The sequence below is a fragment of the Tursiops truncatus genome, chromosome 9, assembly GCF_011762595.2.
Source record: "Tursiops truncatus isolate mTurTru1 chromosome 9, mTurTru1.mat.Y, whole genome shotgun sequence".
Taxonomy (NCBI): domain Eukaryota; kingdom Metazoa; phylum Chordata; class Mammalia; order Artiodactyla; family Delphinidae; genus Tursiops; species Tursiops truncatus.
The window spans coordinates 41,740,515-41,753,361 of record NC_047042.1 but is presented as its reverse complement, the minus strand read 5'-3'; the positions used below and the strand labels follow the sequence as shown (position 1 = coordinate 41,753,361).

General features: G+C 35.4%; 1 protein-coding gene across 23 annotated transcripts in view; it reads left to right on the top strand.

Moving 5' to 3' along the window:
* The window catches only part of PHF14 (PHD finger protein 14), a 200,140-nt gene that overhangs the window by 32,382 nt on the left and 154,911 nt on the right, over positions 1–12,847 (top strand). For all 23 annotated transcript variants that reach the window (XR_012333949.1, XR_012333948.1, XR_012333945.1 and 20 more), the window contains exons 6-7: positions 2,144–2,255; positions 5,498–5,635. Coding sequence is in view for 15 of the 23 variants with exons in the window: in XM_073809676.1 (XP_073665777.1) it covers positions 2,144–2,255; positions 5,498–5,635 (250 nt within the window). In the remaining 8 variants the exon portion in view is untranslated. The remainder of the gene's footprint in view (positions 1–2,143; positions 2,256–5,497; positions 5,636–12,847) is intronic.

Below are 12,847 nucleotides of genomic sequence, written 5' to 3'. Positions count from 1 at the left end.
GAAGACCATCAGCACATTCTTACCATTAAATTTTTATTTTTTTCTTAGGGAGAGTGTTTTATCCTGTGTTAATGGTATTAAAAACCTGATTATAGGAAGTATTAGACATACTTTAATATAATAGGGTACCACACCCTATGCTGCAAACATTTCACATAAATCATTGTAACTTCCAGACTTCCTGCATGGTGCTCCATTCCTAGTAGACACTTAGTAATTAATTACTGAATGAATAAATGAAGGAATGAAAATAACATCCTGGAAGTGAATTTTTTAATATGTTATAAAGGCACTACAAATACAAGACATTGCAAAATCAAATTTGATTGATGAATATAGTTCCCATTCTGAAATGAGTTTTTTGAGAAGTAGCTTTCTACTTAGTTTGCTTTATTAAAATATGTAAATTTAAAAGAATCTATTAATAGCTTCTATGCTAGAATGACAATTCTGTCTCTTTGTTTTTTGGTGGATTTATGGGATGCTTGTTTTCTGATCCTTTCCCTAATCAACATCTGTCTTCATAGCTCCAAGCAGAATGGATGGTAAAGTAACAAGGAAAATTAGTCCTTTTTGATTTCTCAGTTTGTCTTAATTAAAAGGTTCTAAAGTATGTGCAGCTAAACAAATGAACAAAGAACTATATACAATGTATATTAAAAAGGACCAAAATTGTCTCAGCTGTTTGATATGTATTTTAATAAAGAGTCAAGTTGGCATCCTCACATGAGTGGTTGGGGGAAATGATACGCTTGTGTGCCAATCACACTGAAATGGCAGTTTAAATCTGTAGTACTGTGTGACTTGTACTAAAACATTTTAAGAAGGTCAGTAGGAAGCAAGCAGCCAGCTGTTGGGTTTATCAAAGATGAACTTGTACAGAGTACAGCAGCATTTAACACACCAGTGGAGCATGAGAAAACTGTGCAAATTAAATTGAGAAAGCAGCTGCTTGTTGAAGATGTGTATCTTTATAGTGAACTCCACAGGATGCATCTGGGAGGTTGGATTGAAACATTTTATCAAGAAAATCACAAAACCTTGGAGTTTCTTCCCAATAAAAAAAAATAATTTTTAAAGATTTATAACTATTTTCCCCAGTACATCTATAAAGTGATTCTTAGTCTTATTTCTTTAAAACTCATAATGCATCACAAAACAGAACCATGTAGCAATGATAGCCTCTCAAGCTGTGCTAAAGCAAAATTTGTTGTTAATATTTTCACAAGGTTAAGAGATATTTGCCATCTCATTTTTACCCTGTGTCTTGCAGAAGTGATATAGATCTATTTACATTTCAGAATCTAGTGATCCTGTGTTTTGTTTGATTGTAAGCAGAGTGCCTAATATATTTTAAAAATGTTCAGAGCAGTTTTTAAAAAATGGAATTAGAATCAACTCCTATTTATTTTTTCTGTTTAGTATACTGAAACTGAACATTCTTTATTTAGTGTTGTAGCATCATTCAGACTTCAAAAAATATATGTGGGGCACATACGTTTTAGTATATAGGTTGTATGGTGAACAGATAAGTTGAATGAAATATGACCTTCTTATGTTATTACAACTGCTCTGTACCATCTTCTAGCAATCAGTTTCAACCTGAGAAGAAATAAAGTTAAGATGCACACCAAAAATTGTTTTAAAATATGTCCTTAAGGGTTATCTAGTAGCTTTTAGAAAAAAGTAACAGGAAAGAGCAATTTTATGTGATTTATGCAGAGTAACTTCACAAGTCTTAAATTAGGATCCTTAATTCTCAGAGTGCTTAAAATAATGAATGTGAATACCTTTCCATGCATATGAAAATGATGTTTCATTTGAATAGTGGTTTTGTGCAAATATTTAAGAATAACAGATAAGTGCAAAGTGTGATGAATTTTAAGTGAAAGGCAATTATAGATGTTAACTCTCACCTTTGGCTAAGCTGCTGGAAAAGTAATGCTTATTGCAGTCCCTTTTTCTGTAAATGATATCATTGTATAGGTGTTCCATATTCTTTAGTTGTGTGTCTGAGATTTTGAAATCTGATCATAAAATTCTTGGAGTAGTTATTTGAGATGACACATAATTTTACATTTATTTTCCTGTGGGCATTTTTTCCAAAGGTCTGATAGCAAAATCATATCTTTTCTCCTTATAGATGGGTTCATATTGTCTGTGCCCTGTATGTTCCTGGTGTAGCCTTTGGAGATATTGACAAATTGCGACCAGTAACGCTAACAGAAATGAACTATTCCAAATATGGTGCCAAGGTAAGACAAAGTGTTTTTGATTGTCTAAGAGAAAGTTTTTACTTGTTAGTTTACATGACTTTTTACTAATATCATGGTTGACTACAGAAATGCTTATTACTAATTGTGCTATTGGAGAGCAGTTAGCACTAAATCATTTAGTATTGATAGTAATTTTCCCAGAGAGCCAATAATGTATAAATTCTTCTATATATTTGTATAACTTGGGTAAAATGGTAGTTAATGCCACTGCTGTTTTCCTCGTATTTAGCACACTGCTTAGTGCATAATGAATTCTCAGACTACATCCATATTTTTAATCAGTTGGATCGAATACAAGCTTAATTTCTGACTTTACTTTTGAAGTGGAATTTATTAAAATTATGAAAAGAGTACAAGAAGCACCCATTATTTTACTTCTACTGCAGAAGGCCAACAGAATTTTTTTTTTTTTTTACTAGCAAATGATCCTCATCCTCCATAGTTTATAAATAGGTTTTTAATTATGACTGAGTTTTAGGATTATAAGTGATAAGATTACTCACTTATGAATTTAAACTTAAGTATATAATTATTGCAAACATCTTCGGAATACTAGAACTAATTAGGCAATGATATATTCTCTTTCCATTACTATGTATTGGGCAGTTGGGAAGGAAAACTCTTAAAGAGCATTAGTAACATATTAAAGGTGGGGTGGGAAACGTACAGATTGTTGGAAAATTCTGATTTGAAATTTTTAAAATTTCACAGTTTCTGCTGTTATATCCAGAATATCCTCTTTGGGCTTTAAACACCATCCCCATCCGTCACCTTCTACCCTCGAATAATCTTGTGCTTTAGTTTGGGAGGTTGCAGCTTCCCTCTCCAGAATTAGATAAAGCTTCCAGGCCCTAGTATTGAACTTAACTTTCCTGGTGCTCAAGTAATTGTACACTATCTTGTTACCTCTCTTAAATGCCTTTAAACTATAACAAAATAATTTGTCCACATTTTCTAGTTGAGTAGGAATAATACAAATTACCTGGTCCACCAGTGTTGGAAATGGAAGTTACTACCTTTTGAGGGCAGTTTCATAATTCAAGAGCACATAGCCTAGAAGCGAGTAGCTTCCATCTTTTTCAATAAGCACATGTTTTTACCATAAATATAAATCTAGAAGCAATTAAAGAACAGTAACCAGATATTACTTCATATAACTGAGACCAGCAGTGACCTCTGGATTGAAAAGGAGAGTCATTAAATGTATAATTATCAGCTGATTATTTTCATTATCACCTGCTTTTGTTTTGAAGTATTACTGGGACATGGAGTCAAAAAATTACGTACTCTCTAGCTCATCTGCAAAATCAAACCCAGTGCTGTGAATTATATCTGGGATAGCTCTCTAGATCACATTGTCTATCCATTTCCTCCTCCTGATTACTTTCTCCCCTGTGTTCTCAGTTGCTTAGTTCCCTAGCATTTTATTTATTTACTTATTTTTAAATTTATTTATTTATTTTTGGCTGTGTTGGGTCTTCGTTGCTGTGCGTGGGCTTTCTCTAGTTGTGGCGAGCATGGGCTACTCTTCGTTGGGTGCACAGGCTTCTCATTGCGGTGGCTTCTCTTTGTTGTGGAGCACAAGCTGTAGGCACATGGGCTTCAGTAGTTGTGGCTCCCGAGCTCTAGAGCGCAGGCTCAGTAGTTGTGGCACATGGGCTTAATTGATCCGTGGCATGTGGGACCTTCCCAGACCTGGGCTTGAACCCGTGTCCCCTGCATTGGCAGGCTGATTCTCAACCACTGTGCCACCAGGGAAGCCCGTTCCCTTGCATTTTAAATGATTCAAGCAATTGAGGAAGACTCTATTTTCTTTATTAGATTGTTGTATTGTCTTATGAGACTTCATTGTTGGAAATTTTTTCTTTGTGTTCACTCTGAAATCCCTTGCCCAATTTCATCATACTACGTTAAATTACTCAGGGGACTATCCTAAACAATTTGATTCTGTTCATAGTATTGACATCCTTTAAATAGTTTAATTTCTCCATTTCTCCCTCTCTGACCCCCTCTCCTTCTCTCTATCTCTTCTCTTTCTCTCTCTTTCTCAATTTTTTGGTTTTCATGTTTAGATTAGTATTTGCTGGAATTTTTACCATACATATACTACTGTTGGTGGAAAAAGACCCATAATTAGGCAGTAGAGTGTCAGGTGTTGGGAATGTTTTCACATCTGTACCCAGAGTCCTGTTCCTGTTATTTTTATTCATTGCTGATACATCAGTTTGGTGCTGTATACCAAGTAGGTACTCACTAACTGTTATAGTATTAATATGATGTTTTTAGTGTCTATTGAAACTTTTTAATTTTTTAAAAAATGTTTCTCTCATATTTAATTTACGTATAATGCATTTATTAAGCAGTTCTTCCTTAGTTGTCTACTGGCAATCTTTCACAATTTAGCAGGTTTTTTTGTGAAGGTTCCTATTACCAGAGTAGTGTATATTTTGAGACTAGGTTTTTCTTTTTCTCTCTCTGTGGCTTAGTTAAAAGTATAAAAAAAATAAATCGGGGTGGTGGCATTTGGGGTAATTTCAACAGTTTATGCCTTTAGTTTTGCAGGTTTTCCCTTTGTATACAGAAAGAATGTAAATAATTGGCTATATTGTGTATTACTACCAACTTCACAAAATTGTTTACTTAAGATTACTTTTAATTCTCTTAAATATATTTTTTAAATGCATTATATCTTTGGTTGCAATGCCTAGATCTTTCAGTGAATTTTCTCTGGCTTCTTATTTATTTTCCTTAATTTTTCCAAGTAGTATTACATTGTTCAAATCAGTGTAGCTTAATGGTTAAGAGCATGGACTTAAAGTAAGGTTATCCTGGTTTGAAAACTGTCTTTACCTCAGTTTTCTCATGTGTAAAATTTTCTCATATGTAAAATGGAAATATAGTACCTTTTCCACATATTATTGTGGAATAGAGTGTCAAATGATTATATATATTAATACTTATAAAGTGCTTAGAATAGTGCCTAGCACATGGTAAGCCCTCAAATGATATTATTATTATCCTCATTACTATATCAGTGGAATTTTGTTTTTTAGAACTATATAGAGAATTACTTTTTTCATATAAATACTTGCCTATAGTTATTGTTTGTATTGATATACTGTTGGTTCACTATTTGTATTTTGTAGATGCTTTGTATGAGAATGCAGTTTCTGTTCTGGAAATATTTTTGCTCTGAGACTTTTCCTGTTATTCCATTGTAGGAGTGTAGCTTCTGTGAAGACCCTCGTTTTGCTAGAACTGGAGTTTGCATTAGCTGTGATGCAGGGATGTGCAGAGCCTATTTCCATGTGACCTGCGCTCAGAAGGAAGGTCTGCTTTCAGAGGCAGCAGCAGAGGAGGTAGGTTGATTTAAATCCATAGTTGGTGAATATGTTCATGAGACTTCTCGTGACTTCATTATATCCTACAAACAGGTATGCATCATAAAATAAATTTACGAGTTTATTCTTAAAATCTTTGTCTAGGTCACAGATCTAAAACTTTAAGAGTAAACAGTATATATGAGTTTCTTCAGTCTTAAACCTAGCCAGACATTTAGAAAACATGTTAAAAATTTTATAGTGAAATCTGACAGATAAAATGAAACATAATTCAAGGTGTTTTAAAGCATTATAATGTCAGCATATTTTATATGAGAATCTGAAATTATATTTGAGTAATAACCTTGCTCTGTTACTCTTTAAATAAAATCATTACCCTGTCTTCAGTCTTCAGTATTTGCATTTCTATTTCTTTACAATTATTTTTAATTCTAAAATTTTCCTACCAGAAATTTACATTAAGCAGTCAGTTGTTTTCATAGTATGTATTCGGGACTCTTTAATATTCTTTCAAGGTCTTTGAGGTCAAAACTGTCTTCATAACAGTATTAAAATAGTATATACTTTTTTTGCTCCTAATATTCTCACATGTAATAGTGGAGATTTCTAGAGATTATATAGCTATCTTCTTTAATGTCCACTATTGAGATATTAAAGAGGTTTGTAAAAATGTAAAACAGTGCCACTCTTCTCACTAAATTTTTTTTGTGTATAAATTATAGTATTTTTCATAAAAATGTTATTTTTGTTAACATGTAATGGCTTTATTGTTATTTTAAAAATTACTCAATTTTAACTTCTAATATGCTATCTATAAATATAACTCACATAAGCTCTTTGGGGTCTTCAGAACATTTTAATACTGTAAGGAGTCCTGAGAGCAAGTTTTGTTGATTCTTTAAGCACTTTATATAGGCAGGTAATTGAGTATTCTGTAGTTCTTACTTTATATTTGGGATATATTGTTATGTATATATGTTATGTTCCATCTTTTATTGGGTAAATTTTCAGTGTCATGTAAAAATATGTTTTTTATGTTGGACTTTCATCTTATTCCATTTATTTCATAGACAGGAAACAAGTAAAAAAGATAATCTGATGAAGAAAATTTGTTAAGCAAATTTTGAAGGATATATTTTATCAATATAGGGATCCTATTGAAATTATATTTTGGGTACATAAATCTGTTTTTGTGTCAGTCTCTGATTCTGATGAGTTGTACTTTAATTGAAGAAGGGTACTAAATGAACACTGAGCATTTTCACAGCTGTTTGGTAGACATAGAGGTACAATTATAAAATAGGGTTGTGCGGATTAGTGATGGCTGTAACTCAAGATGGTGAGCAAAAGTGCAGAGAGACAATACAAGTAAGACTCAAGATCAGATAAATCTCAGTGAACAGCTGGAGAAGCCTGGATTTCTTACTTCTTAATGGCTGTTTTATATAGGCAGTAAAAGAAAGGTTGAAAAAGAGAATAAGTACCTCAGTTTCATCCAATGACATCATACACCTTAGCATATTTTCATGTTTTTTTATAGCCTTCTGACATAGTACTTTATCTTACTGGTGAGAATGCATTTGAAGTTTCTATTCTTTTTGATCCACTTTGTGAAAATTCTAGATTATTTAGAATATTTAACCATGTTATGTTACAACATATTATTATTAAAACTGAACTATAGGGCTTCCCTGGTGGCGCAGTGGTTGAGTCTGCCTGCCGATGCAGGGGACACGGGTTCGTGCCCCAGTCCAGGAGGATCCCACATGCTGTGGAGCAGCTGGGCCTGGGAGCCATGGCCGCTGAGCCTGCACGTCCGGAGCCTGTGCTCCGCAACGGGGAGAGGCCACAACAGTGAGAGGCCCGTGTAGCGCAAAAAAAAAAAAAAAAAAACCCAAAAAACAAAAAAAGACTGAACTATAGCACAGACTCAGTTATGACTGAAACTTATATTATTATGGTTCACATCATATAGTTGACTTAAGGTTACTTATATTTCATTTAAACCATATGGTAGTATGGTAGTATGATAAAGTATGATTTTGGTACTGTGAACATTGTTATAATTTGTTACCATGTAGAAAATTCTCTTTGAAACATGTAAGATAATTTATCGATTTTTTTCCCACAGCCTTTGATAATGCATTGAAATCATTCATGGATTAAATTTCAAAGGCTCAAATTAGATCTTTAGCTGTTGAACTGATGCCTTAATATTGCTAGAAGAACCAGGATGGGTAGGAATGGCTCGTGGTGGATCAAAAACTTTTTAAATGAATTCATCAAGAAGTTATGTTACTTAAAGTCAGACATTTTATATCAGATCTTCAGTGATACCTTTATGTGGCTGTGTTAGGCATTATTTTAAAAATTATTCTGGATGAACTCTATGAGAGTTACTCAGATCACTTTCTCTCTCACTCCACGTCTAATCCATTAGCATATCCTGTCTTCAAAGTATATCTAGTATATGTCCAAATTCTTCTTACCACATTCATTGCTGCTATCCTAGTCTGTCATCTTTCGTCACCTGGATTAATACAGCAACCTCCTAACTCTTTCTACCCTTGCCTTGCTAGAGCAGAGGGTGGTAATTTTTTACTACAAAGAGCCAGATGTAAATATGTTAGGCTTTGTGGGCCTATGGCTTGTATATAACTATTTAACTTTGCCATTGATTATGAAAACAGCCATAGACAATACATAAACGAATGACCATGGCTGTGTTCAAATAAAACTGTATTTCCAAAAACAGGCAGCACCAGATTTGGCTTTCAGGTCATAGTTTGCCAATCCTTTTCCAGAGAATAGAGGACATTTTCAGTAGCAGCTAGTATTATCCCATTAAAATCTAAGTCAGATCTGGTCACTCCTTTGCTCAAAACCCTTTAGTGGCCTTCTGTCTGATTCAGACTAGAGGCCAGTTTCTCTGCTGATTTATAAGATTCTGTGTGATCTTCACATTACCTCTCTGACTTCATCATTTCCCCTTATTCAGCCTCATTGGTCTACTTGCTGCTCCTTTAATGAATGGCCAGGTGAGCTCCTACTCTGGGCCTCTGTACTTGTTTCTCTGCATGGGCTGCTCTTCCCTCACACGTCTCATTCCCTCACTTTTTTCGGGTCCTCATTCCATGTCTACTACTCGCTAGTCTAAAGTTAAAACCCTCTGCCTCCCATTACACTTTCTATTCCCCTTTCCTGCTTTATTCTTCCCTTTTAAAAATACCTAACGAGTATCTAATATAGCTCTAGTAGTTTTCTGGTAGTGTCTTTTGGATTTTCTATGTATAACATCATGTCATCTGCAAACAGTGACAGTTTTACTTCTTCTTTTCCAATTTGGATTCCGTTTATTTCTTTTTCTTCTGTGATTGCTGTGGCTAGGACTTCCAAAACCATGTTGAATAAAAGTGCTGAGAGTGGACATCTTATCTTGTTCCTGATCTCAGAGGAAATGCTTTCAGCTTTTCACCATTGAGTATGATGTAAGCTGTGGATTTGTCATATATGGCCTTTATTATGTTGAGGTACGTTCCTTCTATGCCCACTTTCTGAGGAGTTTTTATCATAAATAGACGTTGAATTTTGTCAAAAGCCTTTTCTGCATCTATTTAGATGATCATATGGGTTTTTAAAAATAAATTTATTTTATTTGTTATTTATTTTTGGCTGTGTTGGGTCTTTGTTGCTGTGCCTGGGCTTTCTCTAGTTGACAGCGAGCGGGGTCTGCTCTTCCTTGGTTGCGGTGCACAGCCTTCTCATTGCGGTGGCTTCTCTTGTTGCGGAGCACAGGCTCTAAGTGCGCGGGCTCCAGTAGTTGTAGCACGCAGGCTCAGCAGTTGTGGCTTGCGGGCTCTAGAGCACAGGCTCAGTAGTTGTGGCGCACGGACTTAGTTGCTTCGTGTCATGTGGGATCTTCCCAGACTGGGGCTTGAACCTGTGTCCCCTGCATTGGCAGGCGGATTCTTAACCACTGCGCCACCAGGGAAGTCACGATCATATGGTTTTTATTTTTCAATTTGTTAATGTGGTGTGTCACATTGATTGATTTGCAGATATTGAAAAATCCTTGCATCTTTGGAATGAGTCCCACTTGATCATGGTGTGTGATAATATATATGATTCTTATTTATCTTGTTTATTGTCTGTCACTTTCATTAGGATATAGATTCATGAGGACAAGGATGTTTTGTTCTTTTTTATTTTTCACTGTATCCTCAGTGCTTAAAATACAAGTTGAGGGACAAGCTCTCTTTTGTCATTCAGCTTTTATTTGGTCAGCTGTTTAGCATTTAAGGTCTTTTTTTTTTAAGATTTTATTTAAAAAACAATTCTAGGGTAAAATTAGTTTTCAAACCATCATTTTAAGTATAGTGCCTTGCATATTTGATTTCCCATTTTTCCTTGTTTTGATTTCCTATTTATCTACGGGCATGGACTGAGAATATTTCCTTGGCACATTTTCTTGTGGTATTGGAATAACTTTATTCATAAACGTGTCTCTTTATCTCTTTGGTTTGCTTAAGTTGATGTTCACTGCTACCCCAGCTCAGTTACCTGTTAAAGCGTGTGTTAGCAAATAGATCACTTTCACTTTGGTACTTCTCTAAGAATCTTATTTAACGTTTATTTGAAGTTTGACTGTAAGAAATATGATTTATTTGGAATATATACAGAATATCCACTCCTCTAAACATTCTATGTAAGCCATATTATTAGATGCTTACATACCTGGACAAAATTATTTTGATTCATACTATTATTCCTTTTGCTGATGTGTGCTTTTTACATTTTTGTTGTTGTTGAAAGCCTTACTGATTTTTTTCTTTTGTATTAACTGGGAATGTTGATGGGCCTATTTCTCAGCACAGTATTCTTTCTCTCAGTTCTCGATAGTATGTATAGCAGTGTGTTTGCTTACTAATTGGTTTGTGATATTGTGAATTATGTAACTGTATTAATAACTTCTTTAATTTTCTGGAAGTTTCAGAGTCACATTTGGAGTCTACTACCAATGTGCATGTGGCCTTTAAGATAAATGCTGTGGTGGTTCATCTTCTTGATGTTGTATCTTACCTAGGCTTTTGGCAGCAAGTAATAGAATACTTAACTGCAGTAGCATAAGTAGTTATTAACTATCTCATACGATAGGAGGCATAAACATAAGTAGTTCTGGGGCTGTTTGAGCAGCTAAATGATGAAGTCTTATTTTATCCTTCTCTCCCACCGGCATCAACATATTTTTCTTTTTAGTTCCTAACCTTGTTGTCTCATGGTCTCAATATTGCTGAAATAGCTCTTAGCACTGTGTTCTTTCATTATAGAATTCAAAGCCAAAGAGAAGGGAAAGGGTTCTGTTATTATTAGGAATGAAAAATTTTCTCATACATTCACACCACTAGATTTTCCCATCATGTCATGTATTGAAACAGTCATTATGGCCATTGTTAGCAATGAGATAAGTTGGGAAGGTGAAACCTGACATTTTTAGTTTCTGTCAAAGAAAATGGATTTTACAAAAAAGGAATATGTTGGAAGGGGATGACTGGGGTGGGGGGGTCAGCAACTAACAGTTTGCTACCACTAGCCTAAGAAGTTGGCAGTTTATTTCCATTCACTGTAGCTCATACCTAGACCAAATGAAGAAGTCTTTATATCAGCTATTAAAAGAAGGGAAAGAAGAATCAGGTGTTGTGAATTAAAACAAAAAACAAGTAAAAAGGTCACCTTTCCCGTTTTTCCCTTCTTTGTTTCAGAGTAGAATTCTAATATTCTGGGCCTTCTTTTTTCTGGGTCTGATCTGTTTCCTGGTCTTTGCCTTTTAATAGTGTCATACCCTCTCCTTCCAAGCTCCCTCATCACAGTGGAATTGGCTTCTCAGTAGTCCTTCCTTTCCAAGCCTTTTTTTTTTCTCATGGGGCTTTTTACCCCAGTCAGAGGGGGGGTCAAGTTAATACTGGCTCAGTTACTTTGTGTTTTTTAAGGGAATTCAGTTTAATAAATCAGAATATTGTTTAGTCAAGATTATTGTTATTTTTGATTTATGGTACATTTTATGTCAAAAGAGATCACCTGTCTAAACTTCAAACATTAGTATGGCTTTAGCATCTGTTAGTCAAGGAAAGAAAACAACATTCTACATTGAAAAAATAATTCCATAGACTGAATAGTACTGGCTTTATCTTTTATCATCACAGCCCCAAGTTAGTTCTATAATCTTACACAGAGCTTTGAGGGATACTCTTTTTGTTTGTCAGGGAGCATAAAAATAGCTTTAAGTTACAGTATCAACCTAGGTGGGGATAGATAGTAAACACAATAAAATGTTCAACAGTCTTTCAAGATGGCAGTAAAAGATGTCACAGGTGCCTAGTGTGGACAGGAAGTGGTGTAAGTACAGAAAGAAGGTTCCCTGGAAGAATCAGAAACTTCAGCTGGACCTTCCTGACCTATCTGTCTCTTACCTTTGAACTATCTAAGGATTACAAATTAATGTTTTTACTGTCATTCATTCAGTATATTTATTCAACAGGTATATTGACCTACTGTGTATTAGGCATTGCTATGGACCAGGGGTCCCCAACCCCCAGACCGTAGACCAGTACTGGTCTGTGGCCTGTTAGGACCCGGGCCGCACAGCAGGAGGTGAGCAGTGAGCAAGTGAAGCTTCATCTGCTGCTCCCCATCGCTTGTATTACCGCCTGAGCCATCACACCCCTCACCCCACTCCACCCCACCCCACCCCCGGTCTGTGGAAAAATTGTCTTCCATGAAACCGGACTCTGGTGCCAAAAGGTTGGGGACTGCTGCTATAGACCCTGTAGAGGTAACAGTGAACAAAACAAACTGTGCTCTTAAGGTAGCTTACATTTTAGTGGCAGGTGGGCTCTCCTCTGACAGAGTGAAAAAGTTAGCAAAAAAAATATTGTGATAAGTATTGTGGAGAAATATAAAGCAGGATAAAGTATTTAGGGAGTAAGGGAGGTAGGGCAATGCTGCTTTATATGGGGAGATCAGAGAAGGACTCTCTAATAAGGTGACATTTTATGGAAATATGTAAGGAAAATTGTAGGGAGCATATGTTTATTTGAGAGGAGAGCATTACAGGCAGGGGGAACAGAAATACAGAGGCTCTGAGGTAGGAACATGCTTGGTTTGAGGACCAAGAAGAAGACTGGAATGGCTGGTACAGAGTTAGGGGCTAGGGTTTGGTAAGAGGAGAGGAGG